Below are 25370 nucleotides of genomic sequence, written 5' to 3'. Positions count from 1 at the left end.
ACACCTGATGAATGTGGATGAATGTGGTGTGTGCCTGCCGGCGCAGCTGGGCGCCCAGCACTCATTAACGGCCTCCATTGGAAAGCGCTGGCCTGTGCAGCTGCTTTGTACTTGGGGCTGAGACCTTGGCTCTTTCATCTCAGCTGCTGTGTGAAGTCACCAGTGGCAGTTACCTGAAGTTGTGTGGGTGATATTAATTGATTTTTTTTCTTAATGAATGCTGGTATTTGTAGGAATTTGCAATGCAAACAGCCAGCCTTTCAAGCGGTGCATATTGTAATTAGAGCAAGCTTTTAAGATTCTTTGAAGTACTAGATGTTTATGAAATTCAAATAGGGGTGCCAATCTGCACAATAAAGGGGCTCTTGGTGGTGTTTTTAAAAATCTTCTATTTTGTAGATGTAAATATATGCCATAATTAGTGGGCAGTAACTTGAAGAGGCGGGGGGGGGGGGGGGGGGGCTGAGTTTATTCCAGTTATCCGTATTGAAAACAGCTGTGGTAGGAGAACTGAGCTGCTGTCCTTCTATGCTGGGCTGGGACACAGTGGCCCAAAGTGGACAGACTCAGAGACTTGCTTCCCTGTGGGCAGCTTCATCGTTCTCTCCAAGTGCAGGGTGCCTTACTGGGAAATTCTCCCACGGTCTTCCAAGTTCCTCCACCCAAGCCTCTGTTTGCCAAGGCAGACTGGTTTTGGGGGTCCTGGCCAGGGGACAGGTACATGGAAATGAGCCAGACAAAAGGGCTTGGGAGCAGCCAGCTTCCTCAGATGTGCCCCCAGCCAGAGAGAGAGAGAGAGAGAGAGAGAAGAGCCCCCTGCAGCACCGCCTCGTGGGGCGGCCCGGTGCAGAGTGATGGTCCTCTGGCGCCTGCGGGAGCAGCTGCTGGGCCCCCCAGGTGCCCTGCCTGCCTCAGCCCCATCACGCGGCAGACCTGGACAGCCGCCCGCAACAGAGCCCAGCTCCCAGTGCCGCCTGCCAAGGAGCCAGATGCTGCCATTGGAAAAAATTGCTTCACAATTTGGAATCTTGGTCCTTTGATCATTGCTCAGAGAGGATGAAGAGGAGAGGTTCAAAGTGGTGGTTCGAAAATACCAGCGTCTCCTCGTATCCATCAGTGCCTATTATACTCCCTCTTGTCAGGGACCATCCTCTTGATGTTTTCATTTTTACAACCAAGTAATTCCTGCCCAGCCCCTCCAAGCCTTGGGGTGAAAGGGAGAGATGGGTGGGAAGGGAGTGTCGCAAGCTGTTTCTTTCCTGCCGGGTGCCCCTGCCTTTGGGGTTATCTGCTTCGTTCCAGCAGGTTTTTTCCCTGGGAAGCTGGTGACAAAGTAGTTGTCATCAGCCAAACAGTGCTTCTGCAGAGCAGCACAAGTCCATTCTTCACTTGGCAGCCGTAGTGCTCACCGGCTCCTACTTCAGCCCCAGGAGCCAGGTTTCCAGAGGCCGGAGGTTTTGCAGAGATGACCTTTGGCCTAGCCCTCCCTTCAGAGCTCTGGGTCCTACATATCTGGGCTAGGCCTCACTTTTCCACACCCATGAAATGGGAAGGATCAGTCTTTGAATGTGTAATTAAAAAATTGTAATTGAAGATGACATTTTAATTTTTTATTTTTTTTAATTTCAAAAGCATGAAATCAAACAGTGGAACATATCCATGAATAAATGGGATTACTGAAGGAGAAGTACTAGAGAAGAAACTAATCCGGAGTCTTACCTGGTGACCTGAATATTTTAGCTACAGGAATAAAGTAATGAGTTTGTAAGAGAAGGATAATTTAGGGGAGAATTTTGGAAAACTCTGTTTCCTTGTGTCTGATGCAGGCAGCTTTTTCTGCCTGGCATTGTAACCTGCTTCTCCTTCAACTGTATATTGTTTCCCAGGACTTACCCACAAATATGCCAGAAAGTTTTTAATGATTACCTTTTTTTATTTTCAGAAAGAATTCTATAACATCTCTAATTGTATCTATTTGGGAATGATGGTAATTTGTACCTGTTTGAGCAGTTACACCCAAAACTTAAGACTTGGCATAAACTCACAAATCAGAAAGGTACTGATTTTTCTGTTTGGGAAAAGCCATTGTTGCATCCGTGCTGATAAGTGTCAACGGAGTGGGGCTCAGACTGGCTCCGTGAGGACAGTTTTTATCTTGTTCATTGATTACAAACCACCATCTACGTTGGGTTCCGCCTCTGTAGATGTTATGAGGCTCTGTCTTTATCTCTGTTCTGGTCTATATTTTAAAACCATAAGCTAATAGGAGTGATTGTTAGTATTATTAATAGCCATCATTTGCATAGCATGTTACAGATATTTCCTATCACCAGGATGGCCTTTGGAAGCAGGTCTTCTCTGTGGTTAAAAACAAGGACAGTGAGTCTCAAAGAAGTGACTGCCATCCATGCTGTAGTCAGATGTCTGAGGTGAAAAATCAACAGCAGAAGAGTCAGAACCTGGACTAGACGGAAGGGAGGTCTGCTATCAGGATGGAGTTAATAAAAATAAATGTAAAACCTAATGGTGAGAAAGGGGGAAAGGAAAGGTGAGATTAAGAGGGAAATGAAAGAGAATTGTAGAATTGTCTTATAAATGTGTTCTTAGGTCTGTATGATTCCAGATGGCAGAGCTCTAGGTAGAAGTTACAGGGAAGCCAGTTGCAACTTAATGGATGTGGTAGATAGAATCATGTTCAAGTCCTTATACATGATATTTTCGAGTATATTACATTACATGGAAAAGGAGAATCAAGGTTGCTGATAAACAGATCAGAAAAATAACTTGATCCGAGTAGTCCCAATGTACTCACAAGATTAATCAAAAGTAGAAGAGAGGGACTTCTGGTCAAGATGGCGGCTTAGATAAACACGGCTCTTCTCCTTGCACAACCACATCAAAATACAACTACAAAACAATCATCACTCAGAACCATCAGGAATCAAGTTGAATGGAGTCTGACAACTATGGAACTCAAGAAACGGCATTCATCCAGACTAGTAGGAGATGTGGAACAGGTGGATAAAAATTCAGAAGGGATTCTCGGGAGCAAGGGGTCCTAGGCCCCGTGCCCTGGGTTCCAGTGCCAGGAAGATAAGCCCCCTTAAATTCTGGCTGTAAAAACCAGCAGGGGTTGAGTTGGTGAAAGCAAATACTGGATTCCCAAGCAGTTCCTCTTGCAGGGCTCACACACAGACTTACTCAGACTCACTCCCTCTGGCCTACAGCAGTGTAGTAGCAGCTTGAAAGGCACCAGTGGCATACAGGGAGGTGCTGAAGTGTCTGGCATTAGGGAGAGAGCTAGGGGACAGCCTCCTCCCAGACGGAAAGGTGGGCAGAGGCCATTGTTATTTTTCTGAGCCCTCCCCCAACAGAGCCGGCAAGCGGGGATGGCGGGTGCATATCTGAGACTCTCTCAACCCGACTCACAGGGTTTATTCCACACTGGTGAATCCCTGAGGCTCTGCTCCACCCCAATTATGGGCCCACCCAATCCGTTAACATTGGCTTTTGCATATGAATGGCTGGTCTTGGTTTAGGCTTCAGAACTTCCTAAATCCTCTCAAACAAGCAACAGCCAGCCTCAGCAAGCCCCCAGCCTTCATACCTCTGGCTAAGCTGCCCTAGGCCCAGCCCTAGCAGCAGCCAGCTTTGGATCACAGTTTGGCTTTGCCTGGGAAACCCAAGCCCAGCACAAGTAGCAACCATCTCAGTTTGCTTTATAGCTCATGTAGGGTGGCCTAGGGCAGAACTTAGGTGGTGGCTGACCCTGGTCTGCACCACCTGGGAAACCCCAGAAACAGCACACCCAGTGGACAGCTACAGACCATGTCAGAGTACCATCACCCTGCCCCTGCACAGCTGATCCTCCATGGAGGATGGAGGTTGGTGGTCAGTGGTCACAGCCAGTCCTTCAGCTGACTGACCGGGTAAATCCTTCCCATTGACCTGTAAACAACAATCAAGGCTTAACTACAAGAGGAGGGTGTACTCAGCCCACTTGGAGGGTGCACCTCGAGTACCCAGCTTGGGTGATAGGGGAGGCTGTGCCACTGGACCCTACAGGACACCTACCAGATTAGTTCACACTACCAAGACACAGAGTCATAGCAGCTCTACCTAATACATCGAAACAAACACAGGGAGGCTGCCAAAATGAGAAGACAAAAAAACATGGCCCAAATGAAAGAACAGGTAAAAGCTCCAGAAAAAGAGCTAAACAAAATGGAGATAAGCAATCTGTCAGATGCAGAGTTCAAGACACTGGTTATAAAGATGCTCAAGGAACCTAGTGAGTACCTCAAAAGCATTAAAAAGATCCAGTCAGAAATGAAGGATACACTAATGGCAATAAAGAACAGTTTAGTGGGAATCAACAGTAGAGTGCATGAAGCTGAGAATCAAATCAATAATAAAAAAACAACCAATCAGAGCAACAAGAAGAACAAAGAATCCAAACAAACAAGGATAGTGTAAGGAACTTCTGGGACACGTTCAAGCATACCAACATTTGCATCTTAGGGGTGCCAGAAGGAGAAGAGAAAGAGCAAGAAACTGGAAATCTATTTGAAAAAATAGTGAAAGGAAACTTCCGTAATTTGGTGAAGGAAATAGACATAAAGTTCAGGAAGCACAGAGGGTCCCAAATAAGATGGACTCAAACAGACCCTCCCCAAGACACATTATAATAAAAATGGCAAAGGTTAAAGATAGAGAGTCTTAAAGGCAGCAAGAGAAAGGAAGTTAGTTACCTACAGGGTAGTTTCTGTAAGATTGTCAGTTGATTTCTCAAAAGAAACTTTGCAAGCTCGAAGGGATTGGCAGAGTCATTGAAAGCACGGGCCTACAGTCAAGATTGCTTTACTCAGCAAAGCTGTCATTTAGAATGGAAGGGCAGATAAAGAGCTTCCCAGACAAGAAAAAGCTAGAGTTCGTCATCACCAAACCATTGTTATATGAAATGTTAAAGAGACTTATTTAAGAAAAAGAAGATCAAAACTATGAACAATAAAAATATTAACAATTGAATCTGAAAAACAAACTAAGCAAACAAGAACAGAGACAGAATTACAGATACAGAGAGTAATTTGATGGTTGCCAGATGGGAGGGGCTGTGGGGGAATGAGTGAAGAGGTCAGGGGATTAAGAAATATAAATTGGTAGACACAGAACAGCCATGGGGATGTAAAGTACAGTACAGGAAATGGAGTAGCCAAAGAACTTACATGCATGACCCATGGACATGAACAATGGTGTGGGGATTGCCTGAGGGAGTGGGGTCAGTGGGGGGGAGGAGAAAGGGGGAAAAATTAGAACAACTGTAACAGCATAATCAATAAAATATAATTTTTAAAAAGTGGAAGAGGGAGGCAGAAGAGATCTAAAAATGCAGCTGGCAGTATAAGAAAGATTCAGCTGGTGTCACTGGCTTTGAAAATGGGGGAAGAGCTGAGACAAGGAATGTGGGTAGCCTCTAAAAGCTGGAAGAGGCAAGAAAAGAGATCCTTCCCCAGAGCCTCCAGAAAGGAATGCAGCCCTGCCAGTACCTTGACCTTTGCCTCATGACACCATGTTGGAAGTTTGACCTACAGAAGTATAAGATCATAAATTTGTGGTGTTTTAAACCACTAAATTTGTGGTAATTTGTTAAAGCAGCATTATACAGTAAAAACTAGTACAATAAGAAAAAGAACTACCTAACAATTAGGTATGTCTAGCACATAGTAAATGTTTTCTTAAAAGTTATGATTTTCCTATATCTGAAAGTAGCCAGCATGCAGAGCTGGTGAGGATTCTATAGGGAAAGGATTTCTGCACTGGGTGGTAGGAATAAGTGTTGGCCTCTGAACCCAGTACTTATGTAGTAATCTCTGTTCTAGGACAAAATGGTCAAGATTCCTTAGAAGAGCATGTTTGCCTGGACTTGCCCTCCATATCCAGCCATATTTTCCAAATGTTGTTTGAGTGTTTGTTTGTTTGTTTAAACACTTCAGAACCTGGTCCATGACCAACTACGCATGTTAGGCTAATTTGTCTACCCTCAAAGGATAGGATATGGTTTGGCTTTGGAATTTGTTGGGGAGATAAGTTTTCTGGTTCTAGCTGTTTCTTGGATTTTTGTATTCATTTGCTTCTCTCTTTGGTCAGAGAGAAGCCGATTAGGCAGAAATAGCTTGCATCTTTGATACCAGCACATTTTTTCTCATTTTCTTGCCTTCAGAACTCTGCAGTGTTTGTCCTGAGTTTTCAGTAGGATGGATAAATGAACACAACTTCACTCCTAGACTCATTACTGAGTTTGCCTCCTTTGTTTTTAATTTAATGCTAGCATTCTTTCGTTGATGCTACCCTGGCTTCATGGGAGTTCAGTGACTGCATTTCTTTCTGAGATAATCATAATATCATCAACTGTCAGATAATTATCTTTCACATCAGCACCTCTTCCTAGAAAATTCCTGAAGGACAGCTGTGATATGGTTGGTTAGCTACATGATTATTTTCCATGTTCAAGAGTAATCACAAAGCAATTATAATAGCAAATTTGTTATTTACTGTTTGTTAGAAAGCCTTTTAAAATCTAACTCATTAAATTCACACTAATAATTAAAGTTTTCTCAAACTGTTAAAAAAAGGCAAGGAAATTGAGAAACTTTCTGTCCCTCTTATCTAAATGAAAGCTAAAATGCACACAGCAGCCCTAATGACCCAGCAGTTGAGAATGTTCAGAGTAGCACTCTTCATCACAGGTTTGATCCGTAAACATTGCGAATGTCCATCCCTAGTGGAAGCGATAGATGGTGTTTTTCATTCAATGGAATATGTACTCTACAGTAACAAGGATGAATGAACTCCACACGACAGCCTGGGCGACTCTCACTGTATAATGCTGAGTGCACTAAACACAAAGGAGTCAATACTTATTTAGGGTGTACAAAACCAGGCAGAGCTAATGTGTCATGTTTTAGGATGCAGGTTACCCTTGCGGAGTTCAGGGATGATTGTACTGGAAGGAGCTTGGGTGGGAAGGCTTCCGTTCTGGTTCTTCATCTGGATGCTGGTTACATGGGTGTGTTCATTGTATGAAAAGTAATTAAGCTGTAAACTTGTGATTTATGCATTTCTCTGAATATACGTTACACTTTAATTTCAATTAAGAAAAGTTAATCATGATAACTTTATAACTCAATTTGTTGAGATAGTTTCTGGGGACAGGTTTTCATAATTGTATTCTTTCATAATTTCATTTTTGATCTTTCCTGTCATAACTACAGGTTATTCATTCCCAACTAAAACTAATTAACATTATTTTGGGAATTCTAAGGGACAGTGGTAAACTGAAGGTGAGATGGTGGGAATAGTCTACCTCAGGTCCAGGCAGTGAGGAGGCTTATTGTCTACAGACAGTGTCGCCATCTAAAAATTCTTTTCATTTTTATTGTCACCATGTGTTCACAATTCTAAACAGTGCTATTGATAAAATACTCCTAAAAATATCCTCTGTTGGCCTAAGCCCTAAACTACTGGTGAAATTAGTGTTGTGTTTTTATTTCATAATATACATATATAATATGTCTTGAATTAGCATACTTGTATTACTTATTCATTATATCACTAATCTTTTAATAACATGTGGACTCAGCCTTGTGTTTATTTCTAAAGAAAGTTTTTAACAGTTTAGAATCATTTGAGCTGCAGCCTCCATGGTGATACTTCTTCACAGGTTAAACAGTAGAGTCAGAAATGGGCGATGATGACACTGTAATTATGAAATAAAGAAACAGAACTTGTCTTACTTCAACTCTGTTATTCTCTGTTACTACTTTTGGAGTTTTGTGCTTAAAATGTAAAATGAAACAGAGTGCTGATTATTACTGAACGTAATTTTGCCCAAAAAGGGAAGAGGGTCTTAAACTTGATCTACTGTTGTCATCAAAACCTAGTGGGTGCGCTGGTTTCCTAGGGCAGCTGCTTAAGCGTGGAAACTCGTCAGCCTGGAAACAAGAAAGCTGTGAAAATGTTCAGCAATTTTGCTAACATCACATTATGGTGAATACTATCCTGAACTTGGTTAACATTTTTAAATCGTATGTATTAACAAATTGTTTTGTATATTTACTTCTATGTTTGCTTTTAGCTCTTAAGTGTCCAGGTTTGTTTACATCGCAAACCTTTTGCTTGTCAAAAATAATGCCATGGAAATGAATAGAAAGAAAGACGGAGCATTAAGAAAAAGTGAAAGAAAACAGAACAAAACATTGTGCCTAGAAAGTTGTGGTGTAATTCCTTGTTCATCCACCAGAGTAAGCTAAGGTTGACAGTTAGTTCATCAGTCACCTAACTGCGGCTACTCTCCTTCTGATGCCTCCACCCTTCGCTTCCTCCCCTGTGCTCCTGCCACACTCCGCCCCTTGTGCCACAGGCACCCAGCTGCTTTTGATCGCTCGCCAGCCTTTCAAAGCAGCTTCTTTAGGTGAAAGTAGCATGTTCGTTTCAAATTAGCTAGCGATGCATTTACAGCCCACTCTTTCCAAGCTGGGAAAAAAATTTTTTTAATGTTGAAAGAAAGGAAAGTAAAAATAATTCTGGTGCCCCTTTCCTGCTCCACATAGACTCCTCGTTGCATCACCATCATCAGGAAGCATCCTAAGTGTCCATCAGGAGCGCACTTACTAAACTGTGGAACACTGGGCAGTGGAACAGAGGGCAGCCACTAAAACGTGTGGCTGTTTGTTTTTTTTAATTGGCTGTTCTTTTTAATACTGATATTCTATATCAGTACTGTCTGAGTTCTAAGACAGTTATAGATCTATTTTTTTAAATAAAGTTCAGAAGAGTGCTGTTTGTGCAAAAAATTAGGGGGTGTATATGCTTAAATATCTAAATGCTAGATATTTCTGAAAGGCCACTTGAGAAACAGATAACACTGGTCACCTGGGGAGGTTGGCAAGTTTAGGGGCAGAAATAAAGTATACACCCCCTTTCCAAGTTGGTTTCTTTACTACCACATGAATATTTTTACATCTTAAAAATGCTGAAGTAAAACTTGTTGACACAAACTACATTATAATACAGTCTCCCCTCAGTACTTATGGGGCATTGGTCCCAGGAACCTCTACAGATACCAAAATCCACAAGTGCTCAAGTCCCTTATATAAAATGGTATAGTATTTGCTCATCACCTACACATGTCCTCCCATGTACTTTAAAGCATCTCTCGATTACACACAATGCCTAATACAATGTAAATGCTAGATAAACTGTCCTTACACTGTATTGTTGAAGTAATAATGACAAGAAACGTCTGTCCATGTTCAGTGCAGACGCAGCCATTGTAGGCCTAACTATATAGTAGATGTCTGCAACGGCGGAACACTTTTCTCGAACATGTTCCATCCACGGTTGGTTGAATCTGTGGCTGTGGAGCCCATGAATAAGGGGTGGGGGGCGAACTCTAATAAAAGTGTAAATCCCACGAAGAAGATCACTGGTAATCCTAACACTACGAAGCACCCGAGCCATTTCTCAGAGCCGTGTGTTCGCAGCTGGTGGCAGAGCGAGGCAGTGGCCGCTCTGGAAGGCCCGCTTCCAGTGCCCTGTCTAAAGCTCCTTGGTCATTCCAGTGCCATGTGTATCTCCGATGTGTTGGTGCCTTTCTCCTCTGGAGGCAGGAGCTCAGGGAGATCCCTGGGCCCCTTCAGCCTTGGGTAGCTCAGATAGAGATTTCAGTTACGGAAAGACATTCGTTTTTTCCCCTGCTAAGCTGTTCTTTCACGGAGCCAGAATGCACACGTGGGTATTTTTATTTATTTACAATTTATGCCCCATATAATTCCAAAAAGCTAAGTGTGAGGGAATGTTACTAAATTTATAGATAATAAAAAACTGGACAAGTACAAGTAAAAACAGACTGGGACCCAGTAAAAGGAGCTGTGCACTGATTGTCAGTGGCTATTAGAAGTACCCGGGGTAAGTTAAATACTGTAGTTGAGCACTGGCTTTAGCTTTAAATTTCTTGGCACGTAAGGTGAAAGGAGGAATATTAAGTCTATAGTTCTTTTTATATGAAGCCAGAAAATATGAAGTTTTGCCTAAGGAAATGGACATTTTCCTGATATTCAATTCAAGAAGGAAATTTAAATCCAGATCCTTATTAAAAATAGAGAATGACTCAGGTCTTCATGGTGGTTAATTAGTGCCTGTCAAGGTATTGAAATTAGCTAGTCAAAATATGCAAAACATCACAAAATAGGTATAGTCTCATTTGTGTGTCAGAACTAACTACCTTTGGCCTCGGCAGTCCCAACAGTAGTCTAATGCCCTGTCCCATTTGGACTACTGGGAAGGGCACCTAGTGGATCTCTGCATTCACTCTTACCTCCCAGTCTTCTCCAGGCTGTGGTCAGGGCTGCTGTCTTGGGAGGCAGATCTGATCATGCCCCATCACTGTCTCCATCCCGTGTGCTTACACCTTCTAAATCCCTCCGGTTTTAGGGTGTAAGACCCAGACTTTCCAGCCTCCCCAGCCTCTTCTGCCACCATCTCTCCTTTGCTGTCTGTTCCAGGCTTTTTTTAGTCCTTGTTCTTGGCCATGTGCCCTTTGAACGTCGCCGCTCTCACAGCATGCTCTGCCTGCCTAAACCAGCAGTTCTTCCTTTGGGTCTGAGCTGCATCCTCCTCAGAAGCCTTCCTGACTCCCAAAGGCCTCCTCCCCACTGGTGTTTGTCCCTCTGTGCCTCTCTCAGGAGTGCTTATCTCCGTTGTGATGTCCTCTCTACTAAAACCATAAGCCCCCTGACAGCAGGGATGGGCTCAGCTTGTCCTCACTCTTCCACCCCAGCTTCATTCCCCCTACCAGATGAGCAGTAGGGTCAGAAGATACTCAAGGGAAGGGAACCATCAATCAGCGATTAACAGCCTCCCAGCCGCCCTGCCTCCCTTTCCAGTGGACCTTATGCCATGCTGAGACATTCGCCTCTGAAGCACAGTTCCGATTGCCTCTCTTCCTTGTGCCAAAACTTTCAAGGGGTCCCCATTTTGTACAGGACACAGTCCACACCCCTTGCTTAGCCCTCCATGAACCGGGCCCAGTTGCATTTCCAAACTTCTTTCTCCCAGGTTCCTTAGTCCCTGCACCGTAGCAAAAATGCAGCTCTCTGGGCTTCTCTTGCCACACTCTTCACTCAGTCCTTCTCTGCATGTTTAAATCTGAACCATCCCTTAAATAACACTCCTAGGTAAAAGCAATGCCTCCCATTGCCTGAACTCTGAGCACCTTTGACATGGTACTGATTTTCTATCTAAATTATAACTATTTTATGTACGTATCTCCCACATTAGGTGCTAGTCATGTCCTATATAGTATCTAGGATGAGCCTCACATAGCAGGTACTCATAAAAATGTATTAAATGAGTGACAGTTTGTGTTAAATATTAGCATTTGTAAGGGAGTCTTTAATAACTATTTCCCCTCTAGATGCTTAATTTGTAGTGAAGTTTCTGTTTTTACATATATAACAAATGGGCAGTCAGCTATAGATTCTCCCGTTCTTTTAAATATCTCTAAAGATTAGTGAATATGAATTCAGTTCATATACAGTTGACCCTTAAACAGAATGATTTTGAACTGCACAGATCCCCCTCTATGAGGATTTTTTTAATAAATGTTGTAAATGTATTTTCTCTTCCTTATGATTTTTTAAAGTATCTTTTCCACTAGCTTACTTTATTGCAAAAATACAGTATATAATACATGTAACACAAAACATGTTAATCAGTCCTTTATTATCAGTAAGGCTGGTCAACAGTAGGTGATAGTTAAGTTTTCGGGGGTGGGGGGAGCGGTCAAACGTTATACATGGATTTTCCACTGCGTGCCGAGTCAGAGCCTGTAATTCCAGTGTTGTACAAGGGCACAGCATCATTCTGACACTGAATGCAAGAAAGTGAAACGCAAATAGGTCCATGTAGCATGTCATTTCAAGGGAGGACTGCCCAAATTAGAACTCTCTTCAAAAAAAAAAGACGGATGGACCATAGCACTAGTCTGTAGCTGAGCATCAGCTCCCCAGCTCCCCAGCCAGCCCTGCCCTCCTCTCACCCGATGGAGGCGGCTGCTTGTTGCCATGACTCCTGCGCCCAGAGAGAGCATAACCCTCACCTCCATTTCCTTTCCAACAGGCCGATCTAAACTGCAATATTCAAGACGACGCCGGGGCTTTTTATGGCGTAACCAGTCAGTATGAGAGTTCTGAAAATATGACGGTCACCTGTTCCACCAAAGTTTGCTCCTTTGGGAAGCAAGTAGTAGAAAAAGTAGAGGTAAGTTGGCCTCTGTGTGCTGGACCCTTCATTCAAGGCCAGGCTGTTGCTGTCCTTTAAATCTTTATTGTGGCAGAGTTTTACTTTTTTTTTTTTTTTTTTTTTGGTGTCTCTTCCTTCCCACCCCCTCCCTACTTCTCTTAAAAATTTCCCCCATTACTTCTAACAAGGCAAAATGATTTGAAAGCAACTGAAAGAAGGCCAGTGGGAAATCCCATGCCAGCCCCCTTGACTATGGAAGTTGACCCTGCACCAGCCAGCAGTGTTCAGTCCTGCATGAGGCCTCAGGGAGTGCCCAGGTGTGGAAGCTGCTGCCCATCAGATGAAGCTTTCCCCCACCTCCCTCCCCACCCCCCAGGCCCAAGGGCATTCCCAGGCACTGTACAGGACAGTTCAGCTGATGGGCACTGACCTAATAAACCCCAGTACCTTGAGTTTGGTATTGTTGCTTTCGCCATTTCTTCCCCCTTCATTTTAATTCTTTTAAGTCTATTCTAATACATATTGGGATCAAGTACATGCCTCCCACCCTTTCAAAATATATATACATATGTTTTATCGGAGTGGGTTGCTTTGTGTAAATGGTATTTGCAGCTGACATTCCATTTAAAACTTTTCCCAATGTGTGCTCTTCACCCAATCGATCCATGTTCAGTGAGAAACCTTTATTCCCAGCAGTCCTGGACCTTGCAGGTCCAGAAGCCCAGACTGACCATAACAAAGACTTTGGGGCTGAGGCGTGAGAGAGACAGGAGATGCACTGGGGAGAGAGAAGGAGGAAGGGTGTGTTTTTTAACATCTTGGGCTGAACAATGAGGATTTCAGGGGCTGCAGCCCTTAGCTACCTGGGTACAGGACAGGCGTCCTGAGAATGGTGTTAAGGAGGGTGACACTGGCAGAGGAGGATATATGTGAAGTGACTAGGTGACTCGTTTAGCTTAGGGGTCATGAGCTGTACTAAGCTGGTGGTAGTGGGCATCCAGGAAGACATTTTGAATGGGACTGAGAAACTGACTGGATATTAAAGATAAAAGAGGAAGAGTCACAGGCCACAGACTTGATCCTTGGAAAGACAGTGCTGTCACCAGCAGAGATAAGGAAATACGGTATTCAACAGGAAATAGGGCCTGATTACAGATGCAAAACTCAAATTTAGGAGACAGGTGAAGACTGAAAATACCAATTGGGAATGCTAAGCAGTAAGGTTATAGCTACGGGAATGTAGATCTAGCTACAGAGGAGGAAGAGCAAGAGCACAGATATAAGGAGTGAATCGGGGGAGCAGCTGCCAGCCCTGCAGTGAGTGGAAAGGAGATACAAACAGGCACGGAGGGCAAGGGGGGAGGAGGGAACTGGCTCCGTGGAGGGTCTAAGAAGGTTGCAGGAGGGTAGGTGAGAAGGTGGCTGGGTAAGGAACCCAGGAGACCCCGAACCAGCTCACTGACCTGCATCTCCTTTGAGAAGGAGGCAGCAACGTTACCTGTCCGTGGCTGGGAACCGGGAGGTTAGTGCCAGGCACTGCTACCCAGTTGCCAAGTCATTAGTAGTCAGGGCTTATCTGTAGGTGGACTTCCTGCCTGAACAGAGGCATGTGAGAAAAGGTGAGCCACACAAGTTAGTTTCCCAGATTTTAAATTATCCTTCATTGTGTCCTCAGATAACACACCCAAAGCTCTATATTAGTTTAGGGAGCAGTGAAAGGTTGCTTTTGACTGATGAAATCCCAGGAATTTTCACAGAGAAGGTGTAGCATGAGTGTGGCAGGTGGAGTTTTATAATTAAGCCTTCAATCTATTTAGAATGTATTTCTGCATTATGTGTGTATGGGGAGTCTGCTTACATTTTCTCCCAAATAGGCATTTGTGTCAAAACCACTTATTAAATGATTCATCCTCTTCCTACTCAATGAATCTGTGCTCTTGAAATTACCACATAAACTGGGAGCTATTCCTGGTCTTTGTCTGTTCTCTCCACCTCTATCTCTACATATCCCAATGCCATGTTTATTTAATGACAATGGCTTTATGGTATGTTCTGATACCTGCTGAGGAAGTCAATGTCAGTGATCTTCTTTGTCATACATGTTCTAGGTTAGTAACCAGCATTTATTCTTCCAAATAATGAGGTCATTTTAAAAATGTAAAGAAAAACAAAATCTTATTTGAGCAACCTAATGGTAATTGCATTTGATTTAGATATTATTTTGGGATATATTGGTACTAAATCTTCTCAATCAAGAACCTATTTGCATCTCAATCTCGCTTTATAGTTTTTATATATAGGTTTATCCATTTCTGGCTAAATATATTTCTAAGTAATATATAATTTGTTAATATAATATTCCGTTTCTGGATTTTGATTACTAGAAGAGAGAAAAGCTCTTGGTTTTTGTATATCTATGTTCTTTCAAAACATCTTGCCACACATCTCTTATTTATCTCTTGTCATTTTCCTCTAGATTCTTGGGTTTTCTATGTATATAATCTCATCAGCAGCTTAAGTTTATCTCTTCTTTTTCAATGTTTATGCTAGTTTTTAAATATTATTATTTTCTCACCTTTTGGTTTGCTAAAAACCCCCAACACAGTTGTAAAAAGCAGTAATGATGTATAAATAACAGTATCCTTGTGTAGTTCCTGATGTTAATAGATGTGGTTTTGGTGTTTTGCCATGTAGAATTATGTTTATTCTTGGTTTTTATAAATGGTCTTTATTTTACATTTTAAGTGCTTTCTATAATTATTTAGGATTTTTATTAGTAATAGATGCAATATTTTACCAAGTTCCTTTTCAGCAACTCTTACTATGATTTTTCTATGACTTTTCTCCCATTTGTTGACATCACAAGTCAATACATGTCCTGTGCACCACCACAGCATTCTGAAGAAAAGCCCTACTTTGGTCACATCGATGCATTCTGTTTGCTATTGTACATAGAATAGTTGCATCTCATAAGTCAGCGATTTTCAACTGGTGTGCCATAAGGAGCACACAGGTGAGCTGCAGGAACTTTTGAAACATGCAACACCTGACTGTTTCCTCCAGGGCATTGGCTTTTTTTCCCTTAGGTTTCAAATTTAAAAACATAACAATAACCATGCAGTGTGAATGAATCAAACTTACACCTTTTATTTATTTATTTATTTATTTATTTATTTATTTATTTGGTCATATCAGCAGAAATTCACAAAATTTTTGGTGTGGCCGCAGAATTTTAGTGATTAGTTTATGTATGCCATGAGATGAAAAACGTTGAAAATTGCTGTCATAAGTGATACTACTGTTCTATGCTTTTTATAATTATCAAATTTCAGTATTGAGTGTATATCATTTTCATAAAAATAATTGGGATACCACCCTTTTCTGTGCTCTGGCATAGTTTTAATAACATTGAAAATAACTCTTCTTTAAAGATTACATAAAACTTGTCCATGAAACTGTTTGGTACCCTTTTCAGCAGACTGACCAATTGAATTTTTCAACTTGAGAGTTCAGTATTAGAAATTTATATTTTGCTATAAAGGCATCCTATTCTCTAGGTTTTCTTTGCTTTTTTTTTTTTTTTCCCTAGTTATCTGAAGTAACCTCTTGTAAATCTTCTGTTCTCTACTGTAGTCGTGATTTTATCTCTTTTCTCTTTTCACCTTCTTAAGCTTGTAAAGGGTTTATTTATTTTATTTTGTCTTTTTAAAGAACCAGTTTTTATATTTATTCTGTCTGAGCTTTTATCTTTATTAATTTCCTATTCTTGGTTTCTTGATTTTTTATTTTTTTTATGTGTGCGTGGTTTTGGTTTATTTTGTGGGGTCTTAATTATTTTTGAGGTGTGTATCTAGTTCTGTAATTTTTCATCTCTAATGATGAAGATATGAAGCTGCTTCATTAAGTTTCTTCCAAGTATAGCTTCACTGGGTCCCATAAGTTTTGATGTATTTTCCTTTTCCTTACTCTCTGGATACTTTGTAATTTCCTTTTTAATTCCTTTTGATCCAAGGTTATCCAGGAGTGTGTTTCTTATTTCTGAGTGCTTCAGTGGGATCTTCAAACTGCATATATACAAGTATTTTCTTTCTTTCTTTTTTAACTAAAGGCATAAATAACTTAACAGTCAGGGGCTCGTGGTGAGTGTGAAATTGTTTTTCCTAAAGTAGAGAAATTAGCTGACTTGGTTGTTGGCCTGTGAGACCTTATCACAGAAAGAAGGACCTTCTTTGGGCTCTTTGAAGAATTGTAAATGGCTGGTCCTACTCTTACACATCTCCAGGTAGAGAGTCACTAAGTAGGTGCTTATGTTTTCTTCCGAATTTTGCTGAAAAAAATTTATACAACTCTTTTTCAAAAGCTATCATCTTTCCAGTTTATTTTTTTTTAATGCGACTGATGCACTACTTACTGTGCTAATGAGGCATCTTCCAATTTTTTGTTAATTTCCAGAAAAATAATGAATTCTGAGTATAGTATTAAGTTCGGATAAAGAATTTTTTTTAATTAAGTAAACTTCATAAATATAGTACAGTATATAGCAGACATTTAATTTTGAAAAAGTAAAATGTTTTTACAAGCAGTAATATCTTTTCTCATGCTTTGACATCAAATAGATAAAAATCCTCAAATCCTTTTTCCCTCACAGACGGAGTATGCGAGGTTTGAGAATGGCCGATTTGTATACCGAATAAACCGCTCCCCGATGTGTGAATATATGATCAATTTCATCCACAAGCTCAAACACTTACCAGAGAAATATATGATGAATAGCGTTTTGGAAAACTTCACAATTTTATTGGTAACTGTTTTGTCTCTTTTTGTGTTTTGGCAGACTTAGCCATAAGGCTGGTGGGGAAAGACAGAAAGGGGTGAAGTGAAGGCTGGGGGGAAACTGACCAGACTGTTGGGCTGGGGCCTGGGTGGTCCATCAGCAGTTGAATTTGCACGTCCACGAGGCAAGCCTGGTCTTGGTTTGGGCTCAAGTCTATAGAAGAGAAGGAGTCTCATCTGGCTGGGGTTTCTAAGCTTGACTGGAGTTCAGAAGGGCAGTAAAAAGTGATGGTCCTAGGTTCTCAATTCTGGCTACACATTAGAAAGAACTAAAGAGAGACCTTGGTATCTAAACATCCTGATACCAAAACTGCAACCTGTATCAACTGAATCAGGATTTCTGAGGATAGGATCCAGGCATGTGTATTATTTTTTTAAGTTCCCTAGGTAATTCCATCATTAGCTAAGTTTGAGTCTTAGCAGCAGTATATTATGTCAGTCATAGATGAGGCAAAAGCTGAGTGAGTAGGTTTGTATTTCAAACATATCTTGATTCATTTTGTGAAGGATTTATAAGGCTTTATAAGAAGTAACGTACATTCAGACAGCAAAATATGAACTCAGTACCAGAAGAGATATAAATTAAAATAGAATGTCATGACCAGGAAGGGTTGGAAATATTCTCCAGAGGCTGAAAAGTATGATTAAAACTTACTAGGCAGCTAAAAGGGAAGGAAAAAATAATGGTGCTTAGTGTCCACAATGGGAAAACTTTCTGGTTTCCCTGCGCATTGCTTGGGGTGGGGTTGGGGGATCCCCTTAATGTTTAACTTGAAAACAAATTTCACATGGAGGCTTCATTTGGGGACTTAGGAAGATTATTAAGAATAGTGTTGTCCTCAAAGCATACCTATAAAATACGTATATAGTAATGGATTTCATAAGGATCGGTTTTAAAATATATAGCATTTCTTAATAAAACTGAAGGAAAATTGCCAAAATAAAACTTGGTGGAAAGAATTTTGCTAAAAGGGGCAGCAAGATAATATTGTGAGCAAATAGCCCTCTGAAAGGCCTGCTTTGTAACTAGAATTAAGAACTAAAATACTTAAAGTAGCAATTCTTTACCTGGAGTTTTTAGATTCACTCAGACCCTGATTGCTCATGTCCATAGTGTAAATTTGCCCTCCATGGGCGATTTCAAGCTACCAGTGCTGTCTAACTCATGAAATTCCTTAATATTTAATAGTAACTTAAAAGAACTAGTAGGAGCCAGTTTCCTCACACCATTCAATGTAAAAACAAACAAAAACACCGAATACTTAAAAGTTTTCTGCATATCAGATCCATTCAGGAAGCTCTTGAAAATCCTGAGTACTAGGCCCCACCTCAGATGAATAAAATCAGCATCCCCTGGTAGTTCTGCACACAGGGGTTGAAATCCCTGCTGGAGGGGACTGGCAAATGAGCTGATTTTCATTACTTTCAGGGGAGAGAGCCTCAGAGGGTTCTTAAGTATGTCCAGGTCCCTCTAAAATTGAGAAACTAGCAGTCTGGGGGGGAAATTTGGAAACATGTTCTTTAGGAACTAGCTTTCATGAGTATCCTTTTCTCTAATGGTCTTTGTTGAAGATTGAACAGTTCAAGGTCTGGGATGCTGGTAGGTCCTTGTCAGATAGGTATTCCCTGCCGTCTTTAAGAATAGATCACCGTAGTGCTCAGATGAGCAGAAGGTGAGTGTGGCCTCCCGGTGTGGACATTAAAGAGCCTCAGGAATTAACCACAACTCTTTGAGTGGATGGCCACATCACCTCTCTTGGAAGGAGTCTTAGCTATTTCTTGAAAACCAGTTCTGTGTCTGTTTCAGCATTTTAAGGAATATGTCCTCAGTCCGTAAAACCCTATCTCATAGTGCATAACTGAGGGAAATAGGCCTGGAAAAGATTTAAAGCATCTATTACCCATAAAACCCATGCAACTATATTAGTAATGCTCCCTTGGAACACATGACTTTACGCAGCATAGATGTTCAAAATGTATCATTAAGCAACTAAATGAGTTCCTTTGATATGAAAAATTAGTGGCTGTCTAATAAATATTTGCTAGCAGTAATATTTTTGCTTTAGAAAAACTGAAATTAAGCCGGCACTCCTAGATTACGAAAACAGACTCATCTCATCGATAACAGGAGCAAGTGCTTTTCTGCTTTTCCTCAGGAGTGGGCTGTGGGAACATGGCAGGGCTGGCAGCTGCTGGACACAGCTGCATATGTTCTACTAGGTTCCTTGGATACAAAGCCTGTGTCAGCAAAACTGTTTCCGGACTCGACTGCCCAGTGGGCTAGACTACCCGATTCCATCAGGGCTATTCAGGAATCGAGGTGAACCTGGTGGTGCAGGGCCTTAATGATGGCATCTGCACAGACAGAGGAGGACGGCAGCTGAACCATAGGCCAAGTCTTCTGTCTTCTTCTGTGGTTGTATTCAAACATACAGGTTGCTAGAAACCTTTTTCTTTTTCTTTCCTCCTTTCAAATCTCAAACATGAAGCCTAAATTCTAAGATATATTCTTTCATAGAAAACTTGCAAGAAGGTAGTCTAGATCACAGATGTTCCAGGCACATGTTAAACCCTTTGTAAATGTTAGAATATGAAATTCTTACTGCAGAACTGTGAGGTCATTTTTATTCCCATTTTATGGATAGGGAATATCAGGTCTGCCCGAACGCATTAGGTCACAGAGCCAATGATAGACATAAATTAAGACTTGAATCGATGGAAAAGATACTTTGCAGGCTATCTCATGGTCATGGAATCAGAAGACTTGGGTTTATGACCTTGGGCAAGCCATTTAAAATCTCTACACCTCAGTTTCTTTCTCCGTTTACAAACAAAATGCTCAGATCTATACTCTCCACCTCAAAGGTTATTGAGAATGATTGAATTCATTCAGCTAAGCTAGCTGCCAGGATACAGTGCAGATAAAGCACATACCTGTCTCATGGTAAATCTTGGCCTGGTCGGGGAAAGAGGCAGGTAAGTAAATGATTGCAATGCAAGTTCGTAATGGCTATGGTGTACTTGAGAAACAGGCACCACAGATGTGGAGGTACCTGTAGCTGGGGTGAGGTAGAGAATTCTCAGGGGTGTTAAAAGATGATGTTTAAGCTGCCTCAATTGATAAACAGACATTTTTCAGATTTATCAAGAAAAGGGCCATTTCATGGTGCCTAATTAAGTGTCAAGTGCTAGGATTTGGTGAACTAGACAGGTGGGGCAGCCACCCTGGAGTCTGGCAAGGGGGGCAGGTGTTCCCCACAGAAGCACAAAATGAATGTAAACGAAATGGTGGCTGATGGCTGCAGAGGTAGGTACAGGGTGCCCCGGGAGCATGTATAATGGAAGGGCTTGGCCTAGTTCTGGAGGTCAGGGAAGGCTTCCCTAAGGAAGAAGCAATGGGAAGAGACCTGCCAGGCGAACAGTCAGAGAGGGTTGGGAGAGTACTGCAGACAGGCAGGTGAGCAGGCAGTGGTGAGGGGAACCGGAAATGCAATTGTGTGGCTGGCGTGGAGCAAGGGACGAGGGCATGCAGCAGTGAGCTGGCTGGGACGAACGGCCAGCCTGGGCAGGGTCTTCTTGGCGTAGGATGAGAATAGGTTTCTCTTCATTCTAAAGGTCATAAGTTTAACAGGGCTTTTACAACAAGACTATGCAAGATTTATATTTCTTGCAAGGGTTCTGTGGCTGCTGTGTACAGGTGGGTCTGGTATCGAGCAAGGGTGGCCCTGGTAGAGGAGTCCAGGTGAGGTCTGCGGTACCTTGGTGGTAGAAAAGGGGATGGATTCAAGAACTATTCAGAAGCAAAAACAGCAGAATATGGCATTTGTTTGGGTGTGGTGAGAGAGAGAGGGGAATCAAGGATGAAAGAACTGCATACTCAGAGTATTTGATCTGCAAGGGAAGTGGCAGGAAATAAAACTAGAAAAGCATGTGGGTACCAGTGTTGAAAAAAGTCTTTATTGCCCAGAAAAGAAAATAAGTAGATAATCCAATGTATCAATTTTCTAGAGCAGCATGACATAGTGATTTAATAAGAAAATGGTCTTTAGAATTAGAAGGTCTAGATTCCTTAGCTGACAATTGATATCCCTAAACCAATGAACCCCCAGCTTTCTTCTCTGTCAGAGGGGCAGGGATACAGCCCCTGCTTACAGAAGTGTTGCTGTGTCATATGAGACAGTATGTGTCAAGCATTTAATACCAAGTAGGTGCACGCTAAGCAGTCAGTATATGTTAGCTATTATAATGTGAATTTTCATTCATCCAGCAAATATTTATTAAATGACTGTTATGTCCAAAGACTAAGCTCGTTACTGGGAAACGTGGTCCCTATTCTTCCGGAATGTACAGTCCGTGGCATTAAATATAAATAATGCAAATCTACCTACAAATAATGCAAATGTACTTGCAGACAGTTTAGACTGCTGCGAAGGGAAAATGACAAGTCCTATGAGACTTGATTCAGGGACCATGAATTTGAATGACTTAAGGGAAACTAACCGGGCGGAGCAGCCTGATTGGATACGTGGAGGAGAATGAGACCCCTGACAAACCGGACTAGGCTCTCAAATTCAAAATATTTGAAAACACTGAGCTGGCCTCATGAAACACACATACAACAGAGTCCTGGAAGCATTTTTGTGAGGGAAGTTGGGTTAATTTGCTTTTAGAAAGTTCCTTCGGAGAGCAGCATGGGGGACTGAGACAGAGCAAGGGGAGGAAGGAGGCAGGGCCCACTGGGCAGGGGCTCTGTGACCTGGGCCAGATGTCTGAACGGAGGCTGAGCCAGCGCGTGAGGAGAGAGGCGGATTTGAACCACTTGACTCTAGAGGGGAAACACATATTTCAAAATATAGTTTGAAATGTAAAGCTTCTGTAGACTGAAAGAGTGATCATTTGATGTGATGGTGCCATTGTTCCTTTCCTTGGCATATGTTCCACTGATCCAGACACTGCTGGCTGGTTCAAAGTGGTGCGGAAGGCACTCGGGAAGCTTCTGTCTGTCATGGGCTGTGGTGACAAAAATTAAGTAAAAGATAGGAGACAATTCCTAGGATAAATGACTGCTTCATGGGACAGAATTGTAGGAAATTGTCTTTGTTGTGAAGAAATCAGCCCTCCCCCCCCCCAAGAAAAAAACAAAACACTAATTCTTCTGGTCTCTTCTGGGACTCAAGATTATGGGTGAGGCCCTTTCAGTAAGGTTCTTCTTATATACGGTAATTCAGATAGGTTTCAAGTCCAACCCATAATATCCTGAACTTGTGCTAGACAGGGCAGAGTGAGGCTGGACAGATTTCTAACAATCCACTTGCTGGACTTCAGACTGTTCCTCTCAAAGTAAATCAAAGTCATCATGGCACATACAGAATATGTTTTCATCCATGTGGTCTTTTAGTTACATATGTATGTGCATGTGTGTATATATAGACACACTTTTTTTTCTTTTGTTTATTGTACTCTTTGTTTTTTTTTTAAACAGGTGGTAACAAACAGGGATACACAAGAAACTCTCCTCTGTATGGCCTGTGTATTTGAAGTTTCAAATAGTGAACATGGAGCACAACATCATATTTACAGGCTTGTAAAGGACTGAACATGGTTATTTATATAGAGAGATACCTGTATATACACACACACATATGCGCACACACACACTCTCTCTCCATTATCAAACGACTGACTGTAAACCTCATCACGCAGGGTGGTGCCCTGGCCCTGAGGTCACCCTACTTTTCTAAATCCTGTTTGAGTGAAGTCATTTTTTTCATGTGTTCATACTATCATCATAGCTGTGAAGTTCTGGTACAGTTGTAAAAAGAGAAATCAAGTCATTGCTATGTGTTCCTCAGATCTGCAGCCCACAATTCCTCGGGAAAGGTGAACCTTAAGAACCCACATCTCTGTCTGCAGAGACCTGTTCCTAATTGTGGTAGAAAATTTCCAGACAGAGCATTTGTCATGGGACATTTACAGCCTTTATACAAATGTATTTAGTTCTTTTTTTTTTCCAACATAAAATTCTTGTTTTAAGATACAAGTAAAATTAATCTTTAAATATAAATGTAAATTAGTACAAAAAACTAAGAATCTTTAGACTTATCTTTGTAACTAATTAGGGTGGAAGTTATGAGAGAATGTAATTCACTAAATTATTTTTTAAATGAAACTTTTCTTTCTTTTTGAAACCAAATGTTAAAATATAGCCTTAAGAAATGCTTGGTAGAAATATCCTAATGAGACAAATTTGTACTTTTTTCACAAGGTTAAAACTAATCTCCTAATCCATTAAACTCTTGAACAGGTATTACAAAGGAAGAAAACTTCACCCCTTATCCTTAACATATATAGTATATTTAAAAATATAAAAGTGTATGTACTAATGTGATAATTGATTATTTAATGAAAAAGAAAAGATGGCTCTTTTTGCAATAAGTAGATAAATACTGAAAATCTAAACTTACAATGTTTATAGTCTTGTGTGTGCAGTTATATTTTATATGACAGCCAAATTTTTTTATTAAGATGAATACATATTTGAACCACTGAAGTTTAATAACAAAAATATTAAAATTGGCATGAATACTGCACTGTGAGCTGCAAAGTATAGGAAATCCTGTAGCTGGGAGAAACTTTCATCAACCAGACAAGTTAAAGGCTCATCAGTCTTCGCATCTCTGCTCCCCAGAAATTGGCAAGCATCCTCACCAGCCTGTGGATAAATTGTTTATTTCTGGTGATCCAGTATGCACATTAACCTGCTATGACTATATGTATGTGTCTGTGTGTACATATACACATATACATATAGAGTTACTCAACACATATTTATTGAATACCTAGTTAGTGTCACTAAATTTGCTAGGTGCTGATATCTATGTATATTTCAATCTGTTTCTGTAGTTCTAGGTATAGTCTCTAAGGATGTCCATTTTCTTGTCATCTCTCAGTAAGTCACAGTACTTGTTTGACTGAGGTTTAAGAGGCCCAGCTATCTATCTCTGACCTTTCAAACAGGCTCATTTGGGAAGTTCTTTCCAGGAGAGATTCAACCTTCCAACCCAAATATTGCAAAGCATGGCCCAGGCAGACCTGGTTTCTTGTAGCCACATACATGTCGTAGGTTCTTTCCGTAGTGCTTCATTGGGAATACCCACAAGGACACACCCCAACTTCCCAGAAGAAAGTGATGTTTTTATAATTGCTGGGAACATGTTAACACAATAAAATGTGAAATAAGTTGAATAAGATGTGAGACATATCAAGATTTTCCATCAAGCCAGAAAATAAAAACTTCATTCTATCACACCCAGGTAACTTGCATCCCCCCCTTTCTTGTCCCACGGTCTGCTCTGACTCTGCCCGTGTATTGGTTCGCGTCTGATGGTCATGAGCCTGAGGGTGTGACGGGCTCACGGCAAACAGAACACTGGGCCAAGCCTGGCCTCTTCCAGGTTCATACCACTGGTCGCGGGAAAGACCAGAGAAGAAAGTGCAAAACTTTCCCCATTTGGAGTGCATAACCCTTCCTGTGTAAACCAGTAGGAAGGTGCCCATCTTCCCTCTGTCAAAAGACGACCTTTTGTTCCCTGGTTCCAAGTGGGCCCTTGAAGGTTGCCCCAGTTGTCTGCTCTTCCATCTGGTCTTCAGCCCAAACATTTAAGCTTCTTCTCTTGTTTTGCCTGTCTTAGGGATGTTGCTTTTGCTCCTGTCTCTTACATCTTTCCTCAAGGGAGCCCCCACTCTTCCAGGAGCAGGACCCTAGAACTGGATGATGTATGTGTCTCAAAGCCAAACCGCCCCAGAACTGCAGGGGGAGAGGTATCTGGTTCATACTGCCGCCCAGGAATGGACCTCTTCTGTGCTGTCAGGAGAGCTCTTGGGATTTACTTTTCAAAGCACAAATAGACTGAGACCCAAGAAGACCCGGTGGAGGGCGAGGGCAGTTCTGCTGGCTGCAGAGCAGGGCACACCCCGGTCTGCGGACTCCAAGTTGGGCTGGGCCCTCCGATGCTTCCCCGCCAGTGGCCCCTTCCCAGTCCTTTCATAGTTGAGTGTGGGGGTGGTTACATGAACTACCCTGAGGATTTCTTTTTGTTCTTAAGTCTTTTTCTTACATCTTTTGCTCTGAGATCTTTTGAAGTTACTTCTTGTCTTGGCCCTCTCTCTGTCTCTCCCAGGTTAGATCCGAGTGGTGTTTGTTTAACATCTAACCCACAACTGACTTTGGTCTTTTA

The 25370-nt window shown here is 41.6% G+C and overlaps 1 protein-coding gene across 10 annotated transcripts in view; it reads left to right on the top strand.

Annotated features, from left to right (window-relative positions):
- TEAD1 (TEA domain transcription factor 1) overlaps positions 1-22813 on the top strand; it is a 244182-nt gene extending 221369 nt beyond the window's left edge. For all 10 annotated transcript variants that reach the window (XM_090264012.1, XM_090263982.1, XM_090263976.1 and 7 more), the window contains 3 exons: positions 12178-12318; positions 16949-17101; positions 22616-22813. In XM_090264012.1, coding sequence (XP_090120138.1) covers positions 12178-12318; positions 16949-17101; positions 22616-22729 — 408 coding nt within the window. In that variant the 3' untranslated portion in view covers positions 22730-22813. The remainder of the gene's footprint in view (positions 1-12177; positions 12319-16948; positions 17102-22615) is intronic.
- Positions 22814-25370: the final 2557 nt, after the last annotated feature.

The sequence above is a fragment of the Furipterus horrens genome, unplaced genomic scaffold, assembly GCF_987537825.1.
Source record: "Furipterus horrens unplaced genomic scaffold, mFurHor1.1.pri manual_scaffold_2, whole genome shotgun sequence".
Taxonomy (NCBI): Eukaryota; Metazoa; Chordata; class Mammalia; order Chiroptera; family Furipteridae; genus Furipterus; species Furipterus horrens.
This window is presented reverse-complemented; position numbering and strand designations above follow the sequence as displayed.